Below are 24,721 nucleotides of genomic sequence, written 5' to 3'. Positions count from 1 at the left end.
GGAACGTCGGGTGCTGTGGGGAGACGTTATCAAGGTACATAAAATTATGAGAGGCATAGATTGGGTAATCAGTTAAAACGTATCTTCCAGGATGAAAAGAACAAATATTAGAATGCGTAGTTTTAAGGCGAGAGGGGTAAGTGCTGCTATGATAGTGGCGTTTAAGAGACTTTTAGATTGACATACAAATATGCAGGGAATGGAGGGATATAGATTAGGTGAAGGCAGATAAGATTTGGTCTTGGCAGCATGTTCTGCACAGATATTTCAAGCCAATGGGCCTACTCCTGTACTGTTCTATATTTGATGCAAATATGGATCTTGTATATTGGCTGAGACTGGAAAACCAGGTGACTATTCTAAAGCTCGATCATTTTGCCATAGCCTACAAGAACACTAGATAATATCTAACCTGGAATTCTCACCCCACACAAGATATGAAAAATCAATCCCACACCAACAGCAGCAAAGGTTTCATCCTTCCTGAGAATTAGGAAACATAGAAACATAGAAAATAGGTGCAGGAGTAGGCCATTCGGCCTTTCGCGTCTGCACCGCCATTCAACATGATCATGGCTGATCATCCAACACAGTATCCTGTACCTGCCTTCTCTCCATACCCCCTAATCCCTTTAGCCACATCTAACTCCCTCTTGAATATAGCCAATGAACTGGCCTCAACTACCTTCTGTGGCAGAGAATTCCAGAGATTCACCACTCTCTGTGTGAAAAATGTTTTTCTCATCTCAGTCCTAAAGGATTTCCCCTTTATCCTTAAACTGTGACCCCTTGTCTTCCTGCATCTAGCCTGTCCAACCTCTTAAGAATTTTGTAAGTTTCTATAAGATCCCCCCTCAATCTTCTAAATTCTAGCGAGTACAAGCCGAGTCTATCCAGTCTTTCTTCATATGAAAGTCCTGACATCCGAGGAATCAGTCTGCTGAACCTTCTCTGTACCTTCTATGGCAAGAATGTCTTTCCTCAGATTTGGAGACCAAAACTGTACGCAATACTCCAGGTGCGGTCTCACCAAGACCTTGTACAACTGCAGTAGAATCTCCCTGCTCCTGTACTCAAATCCTTTTGCTATGAATGCTAACATACCATTCGTTTTCTTCACTACCTGCTGCACCTGCATGCCTACTTTCAATGACTGGTGTACCATGACACCCAGGTCTCGTTGCATCTCCCCTTTTCCTAATCGGCCACCATTTAGATAAGTCTACTTTCCTGTTTTTGCCACCAAAGTGGATAACCTCACATTTATCCACATTATACTGCATCTGCCATGCATTTGCCCACTCACCCAGCCTATCCAAGTCACCTTGCAGCCTCCTAGCATCCTCCTCACAGCTAATACTGCCCCCCAGCTTCGTGTCATCCGCAAACTTGGAGATGTTGCATTCAATTCCCTCGTCCAAATCATTAATATATATTGTAAATAGCTGGGGTCCCAGCACTGAGCCTTGCGGTACCCCACTAGTCACTGCCTGCCATTCTGAAAAGGACCCGTTTACTCCTACTCTTTGCTTCCTGTTTGCCAGCCAGTTCTCTATCCACATCAATACTGAACCCCCAATACCGTGTGCTTTATGTTTGTATACTAATCTCTTATGTGGGACCTTGTCGAAAGCCTTCTGAAAGTCCAGATATAACACATCCACTGGTTCTCCCTTATCCACTCTACTAGTTACATCCTCGAAAAATTCTATAAGATTCGTCAGACATGATTTACCTTTCGTAAATCCATGCTGACTGTCCAAGGATTTCACCACTTTCCAAAGGTGCTGCTACCCCATCTTTAATAACTGACTAGCAGTTTCCCCACTACCGATGTTAGACTAACTGGTCTGTAATTCCCCGTTTTCTCTCTCCCTCCCTTCTTAAAAAGTGGGGTCACATTAGCTACCCTCCAATCCTCAGGAACTACTCCAGAATCTAAGAAGTTTTGAAAAATTATCACTAATGCATCCACTGTTTCTGGGGCTACTTCCTTAAGTGTTCTGGGATGCAGCCTATCTGGCCCTGGGGATTTATCGGCCTTTAATCCATTCAATTTACCTAACACCACTTCCCGGCTAATCTGGATTTCACTCAGTTCCTCCATCTCATTTGACCCACGGTCCCCTGCTATTTCCGGCAGATTATTTATGTCTTCCTTAGTGAAGACAGAACCAAAGTAGTTATTCAATTGGTCTGCCATGTCCTTGTTCCCCATGATCAATTCACCCGTTTCTGACTGCAAGGGACCTACATTTGTTTTAACTAATCTCTTTCTCTTCACATATCTATAAAAACGTTTGCAGTCAGTTTTTATGTTCCCTGCCAGTTTTCTTTCATAATCTATTTTCCCTTTCCTAATTAAGCCCTTTGTCCTCCTCCTTCTGGAAAGTACCAGAGTACTCATGCTTCCCAAGAATTAAGAAAGTATCAGACCAGAAAATATCCTTAACTCCATCAGCCACTTTTGCCCACAAGTCTCAACACCTGTCAATGGTCAGATTTCAGCAGAATTCGATAAACTCCTCACGCAATAAATCGCAAGTCAACCCTATGCTATGTGCCTTCTTAAGGTGTTTCAAAAATTAATCCATTATTTCCATTATAATCTTTCCTTGATGCTGCTGGTAAGTCCATGAGCCAAGCACACTCCAACAGAATATGCTTTACCTGCCTGCCGTCTGCAATGACTGATGGGACTGTACACTGAATCTTTCCAATTGTTTCCTGACCAACTGCAATGTGATGTTCTGGTCTTCAGGATGTCTCCAGATGAATTAACATTGTGGGCTCTGTAAGCTATTAAGCACTGTATAGATAAAGGAACAATAGAAAAAGTATAATTAATCGTTACCATTAGTATAGCGAGGTGAGTATTAAGCTCATTAAGATATTCTATTCGCCATGAGAAATATTTGTAGAAGACACAAAATTCAGAAACATAACACCGATTAGTCAGCCTTGAGGAGAATGTTGGGAAGATAGCGAAAATAGGCAGGTATGCTGCAGGCAAAATAGAACATCAATGATGAGATTCACTTTGGTAGAAGAACAAATGAGACAATAGAAACTAAATTATACATTTTTTAATGGATGTGGTCTGATTCTGCACTTTAAAGGGTGTATACTTTCTATCTTTCGTGGTAGAAAAAAGGAAGAAAGGAAGTCGCACCCCTAAAGTACAACTAACCCCTGTATGTGATACTGTCAGATCTGAGCACCACACTTCAGGTATGATGGCAGGGTCTTTGAGAGGGCATGGGAGAATGAAGAAAGGTTTCAGTCACAGGAAGAGACATGGTTAAAAATCTGAGGTTTGATAAGCTAAAGCAAATTTCATAAACATGGTGAAATCTTTGAAGTGGAAGCAGAAATATCAGTAAATCTTAAGTACACAAAATAAAAATTACACAGTGAATTATAATCTTTTTGAGTGTGCTCCTAAAAGGGTGCTGGGCAAACACTTTGAGGTAGTATCAGATGTGTGGGACTAATTTGCGAGATCAGGCAGGGCAAGATGGGACTCACTCCTATAAAGGCAGGCAGATGTCAAGCCACAATTGAATATTCCTGTGAATGGGGCAAAACATTCTATCCATTATAATCATTTAATACTCCCCACTATTCAACAACTGCAAAAGCATATTAAATATCTTGGATGTTACCCGAGAAGTCAGCATGATAATTTTGACCTGCAATTGTTAGATTATCTCATATGTACTGCCAACCTGTTTGACATCCATTCTGATCTGCATATCCATGATCTTCAACATGCTCTCATTCGAGTCCAAATTATCCAGCAAATTAACCTCCACCACCTTCTTGGTAAAGAGCAAGAGAGCAAAGTATGACATATCCATCCTATTTTGCAGTAAATCAGCTGCCTGGAACACCATTGGTAAAGTATAAAGGAGCTAGAATGAGCCCCTGCAGAAACACCAATGAAGACAATGAATCATGCTGCCTACTGCCAACTTGGTGTGCCCAGTTACAAGATTTGATTCATGTAACACCTCAAGCTTCTACCTGAAACATGAGGCAAAAATGCAGGAAAGGAACAAAGAAAGACTCCAGAATCCGTTTTAAAAATAAGAGTTTATGTCGGTACAATGTTTACAGTGCTGTGGCCTTGTACCTTTTCATTAAATGTTGACATACACAAACTTTTATACGAGTTTAAAACAAGCAGCTGAATTCAAGTTAAGACATATATTGTACTATTTACTGCACTGTTGCACTTTTTTAACTACAGAACTAAACCACCATTGATAAAATCTTTATAAACTCCTGTCTACTGTACCTGACCATAGTTCTACACAGTGAGAGCAGCATTTAGTGCAAAGGCTGTTTTGTGTGAAGTTGCATTGTCTAACATGCCGAAAAAGTATTTCACGTGTTTGAATTACTGTGCATGCTGGGTGTGCTATTTGGATGGAACCACCTCACAATACACTACAAGAGAAAGCCAGCTCTCTGAGAGGACTTGCAGAAACTCGTACATCAGCTTACATATAATAAAGGTTGTGCTGCACAAGAACAAAGGATGCAAAAAATACAGTTCTCCTAACTGGGGTTTTGCAAAATTAGACAGTCCTTGCTAAATCAATATCAAATAATATACAATTTGATGAAAAAAATATCCTGCCTGTCTCCTGATATTTCCCACCAATTTCCTTGCTGATTTGTAATTTATTTTAATTTGATTTTTAAACAAAGGAAATAAAGTTAATTTAACAAAAATGTTCTGAAGACTAACAACTGGCTGATTGATCATTACAACATTATAATATCCAATATTTACTTCTTGAGACAGCACACTGAAATTCCTTTGCAAAAGTGATGACTCTTTACTACAAGCAGGTTAGAGATGCAATGACAATACAAGCAAGAATCTCCAACTGACAGTGTCCTCCACAATGTTTGGGACAAAGACCCATCATTTATTTATTTCAAGGTAGACAAAAGTGCTGGAGAAACTCAGCGGGTGTGGCAGCATCTATGGAGCGAAGGAAATAGGCAACGTTTCGGGCCAAAACCCTTCTTCAGACTTATTTGCCTCTGTACTCCACAATTTGAGATTTGTAATAGAAAAAAAAAATCACATGTGGTTAAAGTGCACTTTGTAAGATTTTATTAAAGAGTATTTTTATACAATTTGGTTTCACCATGTAGGAATTACAGCTGTGTTTATACATATCCCCCCCCCATTTCAGAGCACCACAACGTTTGGGACACATGGCTTCACGGTTGTTCGTAATTGCTCAGGTGTGTTTAAATGCCTCCTTAATACTGATATAAGAGAACTGCCAGCACCTAGTCTTTCCTCCAGTCTTTCCATCACCTTTGGAAACTTTAATTGCTGTTTATCAACACGAGGACCAAAGTTGTGTCAAATTCAAAGAAGAAATTATGAGACTGAGAAACAAGAATAAAACTGTTAGAAACATCAGCTAAACCTTAGGCTTACCAAAATCAACTGTTTGGAGGTGAGCTTACTAATCGCAAAGGGACTGGCAGGCCAAGGAAGAAGTCCACAGCTGATGACAGAAGAATTCTCTCTTTTATAAAGAAAAATCCCCAAACACCTGTATGGCAGTTCAGAAACACTCTTCAGGAGTCAGGTGTGGATTTGTCAATGACCACTGTGCAGAAGACAATATACAGAAATACACAGGCTACACTGCAAGATGCAAACCACTGGTTAGCTGCAAAAATAGGATGGCCAGGTTACAGTTTGCCAAGAAGTACTTAAAAGAGCAACCACAGTTCTGGAAAAAGGTCTTGTGGACAGATGAGACAAAGATTAACTTATATCAGAGTGATGGCAAGAACAAAGTATGAAGGAGAGAAGGAAGTGCCCAAGATCCAAAGCATACCACCTCATCTGTAAAACATGGTGGTGGGGTGTTACAGCCTGGGCATGTATGGCTGCTGAAGGTAATAGCTCACATATCTTCATTGATGATACAACTGCAGGTGGTAGTAGCATAATGAATTCTGAAGTGTATAGACACATCCTATCCGCTCAAGTTCAAACAAATGCCTCAAAATTCATTGTCCGGCAGTTCATTTTACAGCAAGACAATGATCCCAAACATACTGCTAAAGCAACAAAGGAATTTTTCAAAGCTAAACAATGGTCAATTCTTGAGTGGCCAAGTCAATCACCCAATTCGAACCCAATTGAGCATGTCTTTTATATGCTGAAGAGAAAACTGAAGGGGATTAGCCCTCAAAACAAGTATAAGCTAAAGATGGCTGCAATACAGGCCTGGCAGAGCATCACCAGAGAAGACACCCAGCAACTGTTGGATGTCCATGAATCGCAGACTTCAAGCAGTCATTGCATGCAAAGGATATGCAACAAAATACTAAACATGACTACTTTCATTTACATGACATTGCTGTGTCCCAGACATTATGGTGCCCTGAAGTGAGAGGACTATGTATAAACACTGCTGTAATTTCTACATGGTGAAACCAAAATATATAAAAATGACCTTGATTATAATCTGACAATGTGCACTTTAACCACATGTGATTTTCTTCCTATTACAAATCTCAAATTGTGGAGTTCAGAGGCAAATAAATAAGTGATGGGTCTTTGTCCCAACCATTATGGAGGGCACTGTACTTGCTGCAATTAATGCTCTGTACCATGAGTGGAGCAACAATGTTAATTATGTCTGTTCTCCCTGATATATGTGATGATCATGAATGACTGCTGGCAAATAATGGAACCATATTACCAAAAACAGGGAATGAGTAATCTGCAGGGTTTTCCATATTCAGGTTAAAGTATCAAAGCCTTGTTCTTATTTTTCTCTTGGGACTTGGGCCCATTACCAAGAGTTATTATTCCCATGCACCAATGGTACTTTTTGCTTTAACCTAAATTTATGATTAAAATATGTCTTTGTAACCTATCGCTCATTCATATCGTAACCAAAATAAATAATGACAGAAACCGCTTGGTTCTCAGTGCTGATAAGTGAAAACATTTTCACTCAACCAGAAAGAAAAACTATTCTGCTGTGATTAATGAAACAATAAACATATCACTCTAATATTAGCAACATGCCTGGACAAACATTCATACAATGACAGAGAAAGAGGTATGAACAACTGATTCCCACTTTCCATGCATGAAGCAATCTACGCTTCTTTCTCCTGCCATTCGCCCTTTCAAGAGGCAACAGTAGTAAGTTTGCTAAAATAGCAACACATCTCTTTATTTGTGTTGATTCTGAGAAAAACAGCAAATAAATAAAAAAATAATTTCCAAAGGTTTTATGGTTGACATGTGTACGTAGCAGTTTGAAAGTTGAAATCCAAACAAAGATAAACACTTAGATGAACAAAATATCACTAAACAAATTGTGAATTTGCCATTCACACAGGAGAACTAGGTTCACATTTACAGCAATACGCATTAGACCAGTGGAGTCAAGACTTTTTCCTTTCACTTCCATTTAAAATATAATTGACCAGAAATAATAAAACAAAATGCAGCAAAATATAGAAGTTGCCATTTCATGAAAAGAGTTGTGCATCACAGCACAATGCAAGACCCCTTGGGCCAGCACTTTTGACTTTAAGTACAGAGCATTTTTTGTTTTAGAAAGAATATGAACCAGGGTGCAAGCTAAAAAGCATCATGCAGCACTTCACCCCGGCATCCTTGTGATTAAGAACTTTATTTATTTTCATAAAATTACAACTCAACTTTTGTTTTGAAAAGACAGGTTTTACTTTTTCCATACTGTGTAGAACACCCATCTGAACAAGGAGCTTAAGGAAAGCAAACACACTGCATCTACACACACACACACACAATTTACCTTGGTTAAAAAAGTTTTAAAAATACTTCACATTGAATAGGAAAGTTAATATTCTGACAAGTAAAAGCCCTGTCCCACGGTACGAGTTCATTCCAAGAGCTCTCCCGAGTGTAAAAAAAAAATCAAACTCGTGGTAAGCACGGAGAATGAACGTAGCTGGTAGGTCAGAGCTCGGGGACGTCTCTTAGCGCTAACGGCAGGTACTCGGGAAGACTCGCTAACGGCAGGTAAGCACGGGAAGACTTGTGAAGATGTTTCAACATGTTGAAAAATGACCACGAGAGCCCCGAGTACCGACGAGTGGCTATTACCGTAAATCTCCGAGTTCGAATCAGGGCAAACTCGAGAGAGCTCTTGGAATGAACTCGTACCGTGGGACAGGACTATTACTAAACATTGCATACAACCCCCAACAGGATTCCATCATCAGTCATGTTTCCCTCCCTATTCAATATTCAGATGGGATTGTTTCCCATATGACTGCATGGTTCGCTCTTCCATCGACAGCAACCACTCCTCTTCCTATGGCACTTTCCCATGCAAGCGCAGGCAGTGCATCACTTTCTCTTTGCCCCCTCCCAACATTCAAGGGCCTTCTAGGTGAAGTAGCAATGCGCCAGAACATCTTACAGCTTAGTGAAATAAATTTGGTGCACATGATATGGTCTCCTTTATGTTGGTTTCACCAGCATCGATTGGGTGACCACTTTGCAGAACGCCTCCATTGTGTCTACAGATGTGACCCTGGGTTTATGGTCACCTGCTGCTTTAATTCCCTATCACTTTCCTATTCTAACCCTTGGCCGTCACTATTTTAAATTCAACTCAAGCAACTCATTATCTATCTTGAAATCCTCGAGTCTCAATTTCTGCATTTAACTATTTCAGAATATTTCCAGATTTATTTTATTTGAGATTTCCAACAGCTGGTAATCCTGCCTGCACGTGATCCATATTCCTCCATACCCTATGGGGTAAAACATTTAGGATTGAGGTAAGGGAAAACTCTCTTTACCCAGAAGTATAATTTTCTACTACAGAATACATTTAATATGGAGATGAATTGATATATTTCTTGGCACAAAAAACAACAAATAAAGCGAAGAGCATGGGAATAGATAATTAGCAATAATTGAATGGAATTATGGAACACGTTTGAAGGGATGGATCCTGCCACTCCAGTTCCTTCTCATCCACAACCCTCCATCCTAAGCAACATTCAGTTGAATCTCCTCTGAACCTTCTCCAGCACTATCACATCCTTCCTCTCGTGCGGTGACCAGAAATGAACACAATATTCCTGCTGAGGTCTGACCAATGTTTGATTAAGTTGGGGCATAATCTCCCTACTCCTGTTTGCAGTGCCCTGACTTACAAAGGCCAGTATCCCACATTCCACCTTACCCACGTCGTCCACTTGTGCTGCTAAATGGAAGCTGGGAAGTTGGAGTTACCATAATAGCCCCATTTTTGACACACACTCACATAACTAGCAGAGTGGCCTCCTGTGATGCAACCCCACATTGATGTGACAATGTTGATGAGACTGCCAAGAAGGCACACCAACATAACTACTTCCTGAAGAAATTCAGCATGTCTCCAAAGAATCTAACAAACTTCTACAGAAGCATCATAGAAAGTATACTGTCAGATTGCATCACAGCTTGGTTCAGGAACAGTTCTGCCTAGGACCACAAGAAATTGTAGAAAGTTGTAGATGTAGCCTGGTCCATCACTGATCAACCCTCACCATTGGCTCCATCTACACTTCACGTTGCCTTGGAAAAGCAGCCAACATAATCAAAGACTTGTCTCACTCCGGTTATTTCTATTTTTCCCTGTTTCCGTCCAGCAAAAGGGACAGAAGCTTGGAAACGTGCAAGCCCAGACTCTGGAACTGCTTTGTCTCCTCTGTTAGAAGGCTTTTGAATAAGCTAGGGTACGGTCTGATTCACCTCTAACTCATTGTGAACGTTTGTCTATGGAACTGATGCGCTACAATGTTGAGAATTATGTTCTGCATTCTGCATCTTCCCTGTTGCTCTGATATACTTGAGCTTGACTCGATTACATTATGTATAGTATATCTGATCTGTTTGGATAGCCTGCTTTTCACTGTACCTCAGTAACAATAAACCTAATAACCCTAAACTTAAAAACGCAACCAGTGCCAAACATCCAAATGGTTTTACGATAAAACAAGACAGACAAAAGCAGTTCATTTTCAGTATCTGAGCAAAATAAACATTTTCCAATGTTCTAAAGCTGTGGAATGTATTTCTACCATTAACAATTGAGCAGCAACTATCAATTTGAAGATTAGATTGGAGGTGGATAAGGAAGGAGGTTGCTGGGCCATGGGAACAATGCAGAAATATGTCACTAATGGTAGAGCTCAATGGTGGCTTTATGTATTGTTATGACTGCTGGAGTTATGGTCAAAATGAAGAAAAATGTCATGATTTCAATACGCTGCAAGAAAGCATCTGGGGATGAGGCCTGATGCAATGTACTCCATTTCCATGCCAAAGCAAATAATGTGATCGAGAGCTAAGGTCACAAGGTCACTGAATTCATAAGTCAAAGCTATCAATAAGATCAACACTACTTTCCAATTTTCCAGTTTTATAACCGGTCACTCCACCATTGTTACTACCTCCATTCAGATCTTGGAAGGAATTGCATGTATAAAACATTGCCCATAGCTGTTCCATTTCTTTGCTTGTAAGTAAATGATCCCAGCTAATTTTCCATACCTCTATTCCCATTCCTCAAACAGCTATTTCTCAATTTATCACTTTGAAGTCGAGTTGTGCTCTTCGCAATCTTTATCTGATGAAAGGCTATCAACAAGAAAAGATAAACAGTTTATTTTCCCACAGTGATAGTCTAAAAGTATCTCCAACATTCTATATTATTATTCCTTATTAGACTGTGATTAATCCTTGTGACAGGTTTTCCCCAGAAATTCAGAACATTGCATGATCTTACTGATAACAATGATCATTATACTTCACTCAAAGGATAACTTCAACACACTAATCTTTCTACTCCATGTGCCTCTGAATTACTTGCATTTATGTTGTGATTTTAACTAGTAAAAATGGATCAAGGTATTAATAAAATGTGGATTTTGAGCAGAGATTCCAAAACTTTGGGCACGGATAACTGAAAGCGCAGCCAGAGTGGTACAAACTTGGGGATACATACATAACCAACGTGAGAGAAGGGCACAAGGCTTAGAGGGTGCAGTGCTATAAGAAGATATAGACACAGGAAATGTAAAGATTTGAACGCACCTCCAAAACATTTAAATGCCAAAAATTGCTGAAACAGGTCAGCTCACGACAAGCTGTTCTCCCTACCTCATTTCTCTTCCTGAACACTTGACCCAAGTTCTTCAATGTCCTGAAGCTAGGATCAGATAACAATCACCCCTCAGCAAGTTTCACAAGAATAAGTTTCACACTCCTTATGATCTCCATATATGCTGGGGATTGATGAATTTACCACAGCACTCATTTAGGAAAAGAATACAACTTATTAAAATTCAGATATAAAGCTATTTAAAAAGCAAAATGGTTGAGTTAGGAAAAGGATACAATTCTGCATACGAGGGAACACAAACAACATTCTTTGAATATTCCACAGGACAATAGAGCTTGTTCAGCTGCTTCTCATACATCGCGAGTGCTTCAGTTAAGTTTGCACAATTACCCTGCAGGAAAAAAAGTGAACACAAAAGTTAGGCACTTTCCGAGAAAGAAAAGGGACTACGTTTCATGTGATTTGACGTGTGGCCGAAGATTATTGACCTGGAAACAGGCAGCATGAAGAAACAAATGTGAAAATGGTCAGCTGAAGATGGCACCAGGCTGCCATGCCAACTCTCACTTTGTCCACAATTTATTAAAGTCTTGGTCAGTCTCAAAGAGTATGTCAGCTGTAAACATGCAACTGCCCATTTCCAAAGCTCGGCATCTACTGATCCTTCCCAGGTTATGCCTAACATATGTACAGACATAATATGAACGAGTGTCTTGGAGACAGGTGGTATGGATTTGCCAGCTGCTGCTAGGCTGCAGTCATCTTCTACTGCATGGGAACTCAGTTTGCAGTCATATTTTCGACTTGCAAACTATCCAGGTTAGCAACAATTCAGAACAACACTACATTGCCGTAATCAGAGACCAGCTACATTTATATCTATTGAGGAAAATGTGGACGTTCATTAATTAATGGGATGAAGACTGGTTTGATCAACGCTAGCATTTACTGACCATCTGACATTACTTTTGGGATGGTGCAGGTGAGAGGCCATATTAAACTCCTGCAGTCAGCTTGCAGTTTTCCAACATCCTTTGCACAAAAGAGTAAAAGGGGGTCTCATTTGCGTATTAAATATAAATTCCCAGGATATTGACCGATCAAGGATGGATGCTGATATACTTTAAATCATAGGGCGGCTGAGGGAAGGAATTTCTTGTACATGTCCTGACCTCCTAGGTGGTACAGGTTGAAGACTTGGGATTTACTGTCAAGGCAGTCTGATCAAATTGCTTCAGTGTTTCTTGCAATTAGCACACAGAGCAGCCGAAGGTCATTGTCCATGTTGACACACTGCAAAATGATTTTAGGGAGTTAGGCAAAAAGGCTGAAAAGCAGGACCACCAGGATAGTGATGTCAGAATTACTCACAGTACCACGTGCTAGCGAGTGTAGGAACAGGAAGATGGGACAGATGAACACGATTCTGAGGAGTTGGTGCAGGTGAAAGGGATTCAGCTTGTACAATCGGGATCTCTTCTGGGCCAGTGGTGACCTGTTCAAGAGGGATGAGTTGCACCTGAACTTCAGGGGAACCAATATCTTGGCAGGCAGGTTTGCTAGTGCTACATAGGTGAGTTTAAACTAGATTGGTGGTTGGAGGGGGAGGTGAGATCCAATGCAGGAATGAGGCAGGTGAGAAGCTGGATGTCCGTATGAATGGTGAAGGGATGTTGGGGCAGAGTTGATCACATTTGTTCAGGAAAGTATCTTTAGGTAGACAAAAGTGCTGGAGAAACTCAGCGGGTGCAGCAGCATCTATGGAGCGAAGGAAATAGGCAACGTTTCGGGCCGAGACCCTTCTTCAGTATCTTTGGGTGATGTGTAGAGGGAAAAGTTTGATCTAGTCTTAGGAAATTGGGAAGGCCAAGTGACTGATGTGTTCGTGGGTGAGCTTGAAATCAAGGCATGCATTTCCTGTTGGAGTGAAGGGCAAGCAGGTGGGTGTAAGGAAGCTTGGATGACGAGCGAAATTGAGGCTCTGGCCAGGAAAAAAGAGACAATGAGATTGGTATAGGCAGCTGGGATCAAGGGTATTCCTGAAGGAGTTTTGGGAACTGAGGAGCACACTAAATAAAGAAACCAGGAGGGCAACAAGGGGGCAGATAATATTAAGTAAAAGGAAAATATTTTATTAGTACATTAAGGGAAAGAGGGTAACTAGAGAGAGAATAGGGCCCTAAGAAACCAAAGGAGACATCTCTGTGTGGAGTCACAAGAGATGGGCAAGGTCCTCAATAAGTACTTCACCATAGAGAAAGACATGAAGAATGGGGAACTAGGGACAGTCAATGGAAGTGTCTTGAGGTCATTCAGTATTATGGTTGAGGAGGTGATGAACACCCTAAGGAAAATTAAATTTCTCGAGCCAGATTAGATATATTAGAGGACACTGTGGGAAGCAAGAGAATAAATTGCAGGTGCCCTGGCGGAGTTATACGAATCACCATTAAATACGTGCGAGGTTAGAAGACTGGAAAGTGGCTAATGTTGTGCCTCTATTTAGTCAATAGTCAATTTTACTTGTCACATACACCCGAAGCTGCAATGAAATGAATTTGCCAGCAGCGGTACAATTAAAAAAGAACACACAATACACAACAAGATGTAACACAAACATCCACCACAGCATTCTTCACTGTGGTGGAAGGCACAAAGTTCAGTCAGTCCTCCTCCTTGTTCACCCGCGGTCGGGGCCATAAAACCCTACGCAGTCGCCGCTACGGACGGCCGGATGTACAGGCCCTCTCATCGGGACGGTCGAACACACTCCGCGGCTTGGAGCTCCACGGAGTGGACAGTTGTATAGAGTATTTATGAAGCGCTGCAAGAAAAAGCCTAGAAACTATAGACCAGTGAGCCTAACATCTGGAAGCAAGTTACTGAAGAGTATTCTAATGGACATGCATTGAGATAAACAGGGGCTGATTAAGGAATATTGGAATATTGTGCTCCGCTTTGGTCACAATGCTATAGGAAAAATGTTGTAGGAAACTGGAAAGAGCGCAGAGAATATTCAGGAAGATGTTGTGTGAACGAGGGCCTGAGCTATAGGAAGAGGTTGAGCAGGCTACGGCTTTATTCCTTGGAGAGCAGGAGGGTGAGGGTTGATTCTTTCAGATCTCATAAGCTGGCCCACAGGGCTTCCACGTACTGCCACACGATCTTATAGAGGTGCATAAGATCATGAGGGGAATAAAGTAGATGCATATTCTTTTACCCAGAGTAGTGGAATCAAGAACCAGAGGACATAGGTTTAAGGTGAGAGTGGAAAGATTTAATAGGAATCTGAGGTGCAACTTTTCGGGTCGTGGGTATATGGAATAAGCTGCCAGATGAGGTAGTTGAGGAAGATCCTGGAACAATTAAAAGACATTTGAACAGGCACATGAATAGGAAAGTTTAGAGGGGTACAGTCCAAAAGCAGACAGGTGGGACTAGTGTAGATGGGGAAGCTTGGTCGGCATGGGCAAGTTGGGCTGAAGGGCCTATTTCCATGCTGTATGATGATTACATTTCATTTTTATGTTATGTTACACAGCAGTATAATAAATTTTATCTCAAACCCGGCGAGTTTCAAGAAAACAGGAAATATAAAGCACTCCAGACCTGTTTCCGGTCACATAATAATATATGGCAATAAACTCAACGGGACACAAAATACCAGAATAGCAGAGTTATGGTCAATCAGAAGCCAGAGTTTAACTGTACATACACACACTGTGACTGTATTATAATTAGAACTGAATGTGCAGCTTTGTTTTGTGCAATTTTCTAACTGGATAAATACATGCTCAGTAAAGACTGAGTTGGTAATGCTGTCTGAAGGCGGAATGTTGGTCAGGAATCCAGAACTTCTCTGCTCTTCACACAGAACTAACGACTCTTTCAGATCTCATAAGCTGGCCCACAGGGCTTCCACGTACTGCCACACGATTAGCCATGTAATTATTAGATATTTTACTGCTTGTGGTTTACAGTAACATTCACCCATATCTAATATTTAAGAAAACAGATAGAGCATTTTTCAAAACGCAAGCCAAATGTTTTGAAAATCAATCGCATACCTGACCTATTAAGAAATCAAAGCAAACACAATTACTTATAACAAGCTCATAAAACATTCCAAATCCAAGGTAGACAAAAGTGCTGGAGAAACTCAGCGGGTGCGACAGCATCAATGGAGCGAAGGAAATAAGCAAAGTTTCGGGCTGAAACCCTTCTTCAAATCCAAATTGCCTTGTCTGGTATTGTACATGCAGATGTTGCCACCCAGTGTGCACCAACAGTCCTGCACCTCTTGTACACTCAGTAAGAAAATTGGAATTCTCTGCCTCAGAAGGCTGTCAAGAAACAGAAAGAGAAATAACTATACGGCACAGGCACAGCCCCTTCAATCTACAATAGCTATGCCGAACATGACGCCAATTTAAACTATTCTCCTGTGCCTGCCTTCACACAGAGAGTGGTGAATCTCTGGAACTCCCTGCCACAGAGGGTAGTCGAGGCCAGTTCATTGGCTATATTTAAGAGGGAGTTAGATGTGGCCCTTGTGGCTAAGGGGATCAGAGGGTATGGAGAGAAGGCAGGTACGGGATACTGAGTTGGATGATCAGCCATGATCAAATTGAATGGCGGTGCAGGCTCGAAGGGCCGAATGGCCTACTCCTGCACCTAATTTCTATGTTTCTATGTTTCTAATCCTCCAATCTATATCCTTTCAATTCCTGCATATCCACTTGCCTACCTAAAGCCCTTTTAAACATCGCTATTGTATTGCTTTTACTTCCACCCCATGGCAGCACGTTCCAAGCAGTCACCACTATGTAAGAACTTGCCCCACGATCTCCTTTAGACTTTCTCTCTCTGACCTTAAAGCTTCGCCAACTAACCTTTGACATGTCCATCCTAGCAAAAAGGTTCTGACTGTTCATCCTATCTATGCCTCTATACTTCTATCAGGTCTCCCCTCAACTTCCGACACTCCAGATAAAACAATCCGAGTTTATCCAACCTCTCCTTATAATTAATACCCTTGAATCCAGGCGGCATTGTGGAAACCTCTGCCATGCCCTTTACAAAGCCTCCACACCCGTGCTGTAATGGGGTGACCAGAAATGCAGACAATACTCCAAGCACAGCCTAACCAAAGTTTTATAAAGCTATAACATGACTGCCTGACTCATTGCCCCTTGTGCTTTGGAGATCTCTCATAGCAACTTAGAAAAGGCATGTAACCCCCATTCCACCAACTAGAAAACTTGCAAATGCGAGGCATTCCATCGAGGCTCACGGTACAACTACTTTCTAAAATCCCCTCACATACTTGGCTTCAAATTGTGTAGTATTGATTTATGAAAATTTATTGCAGTTAAAATTAGGTTAGATTGGGGAAAGGCTGACCCACCTGTGTGAAATACTTTCCAGTGGGTTTCAAAACCTTCACCGCAAGATCAAGAATAAGTCGCAAAAAATCCCATGTTGATTCTGAGGGAAGAAATAAATGCTTCATTCTCCAATAAGAACTGTAAAAACTCCAAAGGTTTAAAATATTGATAGAAGTTAGACAATTAAAAAGTCGAAATTTGCACAACCAGAACATTGAGAATCTGGGCTCCATAATTCCATCTGGAAATATGGGCCTTGATAAAATGAAAATTGGGACTTTGATTTAATTAAATCACCAAATACTAAAACCGGGATCAATTGACTCTTAACCTGCCCCTGAAATTACTTGAGATGGAGATAGGCAGCAACTGCTGACCTTTCCAGCAATACTCACTTCTTGAAGTTGAAAACCCCCCCAACATATTTACCTTCTTCTGGAGATGTGGAGATCGGAACAGCTGTCAGGTCATTAATAACATAATCAAATACCCTGCCTTCTGCAGCATATGTCTTCAGTACTGGAACACAATCTTCCACTAAAACCTGCACAATGAAGAAACAACATTACACCAATTTAGAGGCTATACAATGATAAAAACGAATGTTGTATATCGATTTGCTTTTTTGTGAGAAAGTGTTCCGTTTTGAGGTTGAGAAGTGCAAATAAGAAAGGAAGTAGCACTTTGTGCCTTGATTCACACTTAATGGCTTCTGCTCAGCACTGCTCACATGACATCAATATTAAGTGCCAAATGTGCAACACTTCAATGGCAAGTCAAAAACAACAGTTTCAAAATGTGATAGTACAACAAAAAGTATGCAAATTACTAGGGTGTGGAGAATGAGGAATCTGGCCCAGTTATATATACATAGGACCTTGGATACTGACAACAATGGGATGGGAGTAAAAGGTCAACCCCTCCACCACCACAGGAAGCAGTTCAAGCTTGCTGTTATAGCGAGTTCTATCGGATAAAAAACAAGGTGCTGTGTGTGTGCAGAAAAATGGCCAATGTTTTCACTTATCTGCATACATATTCATCTGTGATGAAAGTGTTTAGGAGATCCAGTTTTAACTAGTGAAGCAAACTTCCCTGGGGAAAGAGGAGCAAAATGTGATCACAAAATGTGACAAGCACCTACTGAGCTTAGGAAATAGTGCACTAAACCAACAATGGAACAATAATGTTTCATATATTAGAAGCATCAACGAATTGGGACTAGTGCTGAAAGGTATGCTGGTCAGCCATGATTTTACTGAATGGAAGAATAGAATTATAGCCAGGGCTGTGAGTGGGAGTCAGAGCAATTTTGGTGCTGCTGGAGTCAGAGTCGGTAAAAAAGTCCCGACTCCGACCTCAACATAAATTTCAGAGACTATGTAAATCAGAAAAAATCCCACTTTTTAAACATAGCGCACCCTTTATTTCCACCTGAGAAAAATGGAGAAATGACTAAGAAATTAGGTGTTTCTCTGACAAAGAAGTGTATCAGAAAACCTATACTTGAAGAAGCCAAGAATGAAAAGGAAAAGCGTCAAAAAACTCTTAAGGGGCGGTTCATGATCATTAAATTGGATACCACCACTCGTCGCAGAGTGGTGCCATCACATATTTTGCCATCAATGCTAGATTTGTTGATGAAAACAATAAAATAGTAACTCGGACATTAGGAGTAAAGGACATCAAGGCACATCGTGAGAACATTTATCTCGAGAACTTAGAAGAAATTTTGAAAGATTTTGAAATTAAGAAAGACCAGATTCTACGCATCTTCACTGATAATGCTTCAAATATGCTAAGCACAAAGATGAATAAAATTGAAAAATAAAAAGTCACTACTGAAAGGGAGATCTCCGATGCAGATTCTGAAACTGAAACAGCAGAAATAGAACAGAATGATGAAACTTTAGATGATATTGTTGAGGAGGCATCTCAGCTCCGTCTAATCCAACATATGCACTGTGCTGTACGTACATTGCAACTAACAATAAGAGATGGATTGAAAGAATGCCATGCAGCTACTCTGATGGGTAAGGGGAGGCAAGTAGCCCAACAGCCAGGACCTCTAAAATTGATGCTATCCTCCAGATATGCGCAGGAAAGAGAGATATTTTGGACCAAGCAACTCGCTGGGGCAGCACATATACGATGGTTAAGCGTTTGCTTGACCTAAACCCTTTCTAGAAGACATTGATAATCCCAGTGTATTACTGACTAAAAGTCAATGGAGGTTTGTATCACAATTAGAAGCTCTGCTTGCTCACCCTTATGCAGTCATCAAAAAGCTGCAAGCAGAGGATTTTACTCCTGGTACATTCCTATGGGAGTAGAAAATCTTAACCTATCCAAAGCTGGAGGATTAATTGCTGAAGGAATTGTATCGTCAATGAAGAAGAGAAGGTCTGCTACTTGAAAATCAGATCTTGTTAGCTGCAGGCTACGTAGACCCTCTGTGGTGATGCAGTTTTGTTTAAAAGGGCTACTATCTGAAAAGTCAGAACCACAAAATGAAGATGGGAGTACCAAATCCTTCTCATCCTCTTCAAATGATGGTCAGATTTAGCAAAATATTTAGATAAAATTGAACAGTCGAGAGCAAAGCGTTCCTGTTTAAACGTGCGAAGGCAGCCTTTTGATGTTAAACTAATGGAATTTAAGCAAGATTTTCTTGGTGGTTTAAAGTTGTGAAATATGATTGCTCATCTAAAATTACAGTACAAGAAGACATCCCAGAATATCCAGAAACAGTAAATTTTGCAGCTATGATAGTAACAGCCATACCACCCACAGGTCTGTGTGGAGAGACTGTTCTCCGCACTGAAAATAATTAAATCACATTTAAGGGCTTCAATGAAAGAGGATCTGGCAGAAGCAATTCTGTTCCTAAGGACAAGTTATTAATACATTTTAGGTTTGTACTTTTGTAGCAAACTTAACTACCTATGCATTCAGTTTAAATTACTATTGCACTCGAGATTATTTTTTTGTCATAATATAGCCATTTAGCTCATACCTATGGCCTTAGTTTAATACATTTTGGAGTAATGCTTTTATAATTTTTATTTAATTCAATGGAATTTTCATTTTATCTTAGTCCTCTATGTATTTTTTCTTTCTTTTAGCATAATGAATGATGTTTCTTTTCAAGAATAAACAATTAAAAAAGCCACAATATCATAGCTACAACCACTAGACTCAAAACTTTAAGGACATGGGTTTAAAAGGTAGCCTGATGATTCATGTAGTTCTTATGAAATGCCATCTTGTGTAATGTCATCATAGCAGGTTTAGAATTATTATACCCAGGGGTCGGAGTTGGATACACAAGAAATCAAGGAGTCAGAGTCGGGTGTTTTGGGTATCAATTCCACAGCCCTGGTTATAGGACACTGGGTTTGGGGAGAAATATTATTTTAAAAATACTAGAATACAAGAAACAAATTCTAAACCTGACATTTCCCAAATGTATTTGGACAGCTAGTTGATTGTGGCCATTGTTTTGCATAGGGTACTTATGTACTGCTCATTTTGAAGCTGACTTAATTATGCTACATACCACTCAAGCCGCCAGCATATTTCTTCAAAAGATTAACGGTTTAAGAATATGTTGTACAGGACACAAGGTACATCTGAGAGAGGAGCAACAAAGACAGGGTTGTGGGTCTGAAACGGTGGGTTGTGTTCAGGCACAGAGCAATTTACATGAGGATTAATGGGCTGAGGCTCTGAACAACCTGGTGCCAAAACAGAATAGAATCTCAGGTGAGTAATTAAGGGAATCAATAAAATCAATCAAAAGCAAGCATTTCTGAGATGGGGAGATAGAGTACAAGAGCAGAAGAGACAACAGGTAACAACAACTTTGGAATTGAGAGAGCTCGCAATGAAGTCTTGACCAGGCTGGTTCTAATAATCAAACAATATACAGAACGAGAAGCTTATGGAAATCAAGAAATGCAGCGCAGAATTATTAATTCTCACAATGTGCAAGGCAAGATACTTATTAAAATATTTAACATTTTTGCAATTGATGTGTTAATCCAGAGTTTTGAACATATATACCTGATAGCAGTCTCCTTTCAGATTGTCCAGAACATCTCCACAGGTTTTGCGCATGTGTTTGCAACATGCATTGATCACCATTTGGTCAATGTACAAGTTTGGTTAAGGACTGAATGAAATTTGAGAACACTTGCAGAGCAAAATTAAAACACATAGTTGAATCAGGCCAAAACAAAGAGGTTGGTCAAGGATGGCCCACTTGATTCCCAGCGGTCGGTTGAGGGCAGCCCGTGTGTGTCCCGGCAGTTGGTCAAGGGGGGGACCGTTGAAAGAACAACGAGGGACCCGGCATATGAGGGGGCCGCCAAGTGAACAGAGGGACCCAGCATGTGGAGGGGGGGGGGGCGCTGAGAGACTATCCGGACGATAGTTCAAGTTCAAGTTCACATTTATTGTCACATGCAGTGAATACTTTTGTAACTTTGTCAGAACCCTATATGTGTCGGCTGAGATATGGAGAGAAGTGGTGTGAAATGTAAAGCCAGAGAAAGGGATATATGTGGAAGAGAAGAGGGGAAGGGGAAAGGGTTGTTCTGGTTGAGTTACCCAAAATTGGAGAATTCAATGTACATGCCTTTGGGTTGTAAACTGCCCAAGCAGAATGTGAGGTACTTTTATTCCAGCTTGTGTAGTCTCATTTTGGCAATGGACGAGACCCAGGACATAAAGTTTGGTATGGGAATGGGAAGGGGTTAAATGGTTAGCAATCGGAAGATCCAGAGTTACTCCTACACTTTTTTTTAAATCCTCCATGGCTAAGTAGGCTGAAGGAACCAAATGTATTTCTCCTACTTCTATACCCCATGTTGATCTTTACAGCGAGGATTTGAGTAAAGAATACACACATTTCCCCAGTAACACATGTGATCAGATGGCACCTGGAATATAATGAGTGGGTGTGTTCTCCATACCAAAAGCAGGATTCACTTTTGGGACTGGCAGGGTAGATGTCCAGACATTTTCACTCTGGAGAGTTTTGCATGAGAGGGAAAGAGATAAGCCAACATTTAAAGGGAAATGTCAGCAGAGGAGTGATATTAAAGGCTGGAACGCTATTTCATCATCTGCTGGAACACCTAGTCGTATATCCATTAATCTTCATCGAAAAATTCCTGCAAAATGACAAGATAATCTTCCCGGAACGCTACCAGTTTTAGGTGAGCATTTTTGCACCACGTGACATCTAATTTGGGCGAGGTCACCCACAATGTTAAAGGATATTTCCACCATGGTGACCATCTTTGGTTTTAACTTAACAAGCTCACATAGGATTCCACCATCGCCTCCTCCCAGGATAAGAATCTCTTTCCCTGTGTAGTCCTCGCTTCCACTGCCCATTATAGCCTGTGTATACGGGAGGTCACTTTCTCCTAAATCTGGAACAAAGTAATATACATCATTTATAACATATTTCAATAAATAAGTAAATGTAACAGAAATTGAGGACAAACAAACTAGGCATGTCTTGGGAGCACTGTTAGGACACTCATCAGGGTCCACGCTTAGACAATAGACAATAGGTGCAGGAGTAGGCCATTCGGTCCTCCGAGCCAGCACCTCCATTCAATGTGATCATGGCTGATCATCCCCAATCAGTACCCCGTTCCTGCCTTCTCCCCATATCCCCCGACTCCGCTATTTTTTAGAGCCCTATCTAGCTCTCTTGAAAGTATCCAGAGAACCTGCCTCCACCGCCCTCTGAGGCAGAGAATTCTACAGACTCACCACTCTCTGTGAGAAATAGTGTTTCCTCGTCTCCGTTCTAAATGGCTTACTCCTTATTCTTAAACTGTGTCCCCTGATTCTGGACTCCCCCAACATCAGGAACATGTTTCCTGCCTCTAGCGTGTCCAAACCCTTAACAATCTTATACGTTTCAATGAAATCCCCTCTCATCCTTCTAAACTCCAGAGTGTACAACCCCAGCTTCCCCATTCTCTCAGCATATGACAGTCCCATCATCCTGGGAATTAACCTTGCTTACTCGTGACTTCACCACCAAACCCAGGTTGACAAGTTAGAGCTCAAAAGGTACACACTACCCTGTCCTTCCTAAATTTGCATAGAAGTTATGCTCAGCACTCAGGCAGCTGTACTTAAAAACTGGTCTAGAAATGCAGGAGGCTCCTCTGTTACATCTTCCATGTGGATTTGAAACAAGGCGCACAAACGTCTCTCCACAGATGTTGCTTGAATTTATGAACATCTATTTTCTGATTCATTAGATGCAGGCATGTTTTCACAGGATTCAGTGTGTAATTTACAAACAATGCAAGGATTTTAGCTGTGGAAGTGAACTCTTCAGACCCACACACAAGACAATTTTAATACGGTGCAAGTGCAAATTTGGGAGAATTTGGTGAAGATCAGCATTCAAATCATGTTACAATGGAGAAAAGATTAGAAAGCAACAAATGTATGAAACAAAGTAAAGAGAAATAAAATCATTTTTTGTCTCGGAATGTTTACTAATAGAGACAAACTAGTCATCTCTTAAGAATGAAACATGAAACAATCACATTGTTATTTCACCGTTATAACCAAATACTTACTGATGTCACCATTGAGGATAAGAATATTTCCAAACTGTTTTGAATGAAGAATCTTGATGTTCTGATATGCGGAATCTTCATCATAAACAACATCATCAATATCATATTCAACCAATCGACCATCTGCAGTAGGCCAATATCTATCAATGGTCCCACCTCTTATGATTACAGGCAATCTGGGGAGAGCAATATTGGTTGAATAAACAAATTTGCATTTATTCCACTCCTTACCATGTCATTAATGAAATTCAAAGTACAAAGAACAACATTGTAAATACAGCTGCAGGGAATGTTCTGCATACATTAAATTAGATGAATTCTGAGAGCACGGGCTTTAATTCTGATGGTTGAGGGCAGAATGCTGGAGACCTGAAAATAATCAAAAACCGCATAATGGAAAACGTTGGAAGATACTCAGTAGTACAGCCAGCATCTGCTAAAAAGAGAAACAGAGTTAACATTTCAGGGGGAGGGGGGGAAGGGGGAAAGGGGGAGAGTGGGGGAGGCGGAGAACTTGTTACAGTGTTAAAATAAAGAACTGTTTCATTTGAAAAACGAAAGCATTCAAGAGTATGTATGTCATAGACACTACAATGTTATTTAAAATGTAATAATCAATAATTATACAGTATATAATTTATACCGGATTGTCAAAGTTGCCACAGCCAGACATAAAAACAGTTTTTATCCACGAGTAGTTGCTCTACTCAACAGCCTAAAATCTGTAGCCTCCCTTTGATCTGGTATTTTATTGGTTCACATGCTTGATCAATGGTGTTATATCATTACTGTCTTATTATTATTAACATTTAGTGTTTTCTGAGTCATTCGTAACTGTCACTGTATGTAATGTTGTTACTTGTGGGCGGAGCACCAAGGCAAATTCCTTGTATGTGAATACCTGGCCAATAAACTTATTTACTTATTTGTAAAAATCTCATAATCATATTGACTTTATTGTACAGTTTACGAAGATCCATTTCAAATTCTGTCGCTTATTGAGTTTTTATTGAAAAAATATTGATTCACCATGTCAAATTCAAAGAATGCAAAGGGTGTGAAACACAAAAGAACTGCAAGCTGGTTTAAAGTTGAATGGCTTAACGAAATAGTAAAAACCACTACATCAAAAGTCCATGAGGCACAAGAATTCAGTGCACACACACACACATTTGTAACAGCATACAAAATTGCACAATACAAGATTTCTGCACACACAAACTATTAATAATTAGAGGAAACATTGCCCCAGCACCCCCATCAATCTGAAGGCTGAAGGGTCTCAACCCAAAATGTCACCTATTCATGCTCTCCAGAAATGTTGCTTGACCCACTGAGTTACTCCAGCACTTTGCATCTTTTATGTAAGCCTGTAAGTTCTGTGTGAACACAGCAACAACACCGTTGTATTGTTCGCCACGAGCAAAGAACGTAACCAGTAATCACCGTCCTCCTCCTCAGCCTACCTACTATTCCTCCTGTTCAATCTGATGAACCTGTCACCCTCAAGCCCCATGACCAACAACTTGGAACAATATGCCATGCAGCT

The 24,721-nt window shown here is 40.5% G+C and overlaps 1 protein-coding gene across 1 annotated transcript in view; it reads right to left on the bottom strand.

Moving 5' to 3' along the window:
* Window positions 1-7,206: 7,206 nt before the first annotated feature.
* The window catches only part of sms (spermine synthase), a 32,928-nt gene continuing 15,413 nt past the window's right edge, over window positions 7,207-24,721 (bottom strand). Inside the window, exons 5-11 of the mRNA XM_033032957.1 lie at window positions 23,173-23,348; window positions 21,842-21,996; window positions 20,621-20,710; window positions 16,985-17,099; window positions 16,576-16,655; window positions 11,444-11,559; window positions 7,207-7,779 (exon numbers count right to left, since the gene is read on the bottom strand). Coding sequence (XP_032888848.1) covers window positions 7,749-7,779; window positions 11,444-11,559; window positions 16,576-16,655; window positions 16,985-17,099; window positions 20,621-20,710; window positions 21,842-21,996; window positions 23,173-23,348 — 763 coding nt within the window. The 3' untranslated portion in view covers window positions 7,207-7,748. The remainder of the gene's footprint in view (window positions 7,780-11,443; window positions 11,560-16,575; window positions 16,656-16,984; window positions 17,100-20,620; window positions 20,711-21,841; window positions 21,997-23,172; window positions 23,349-24,721) is intronic.

This window comes from Amblyraja radiata, chromosome 14 (genome assembly GCF_010909765.2).
Source record: "Amblyraja radiata isolate CabotCenter1 chromosome 14, sAmbRad1.1.pri, whole genome shotgun sequence".
In the NCBI taxonomy this organism is placed as follows: domain Eukaryota; kingdom Metazoa; phylum Chordata; class Chondrichthyes; order Rajiformes; family Rajidae; genus Amblyraja; species Amblyraja radiata.
This window is presented reverse-complemented; position numbering and strand designations above follow the sequence as displayed.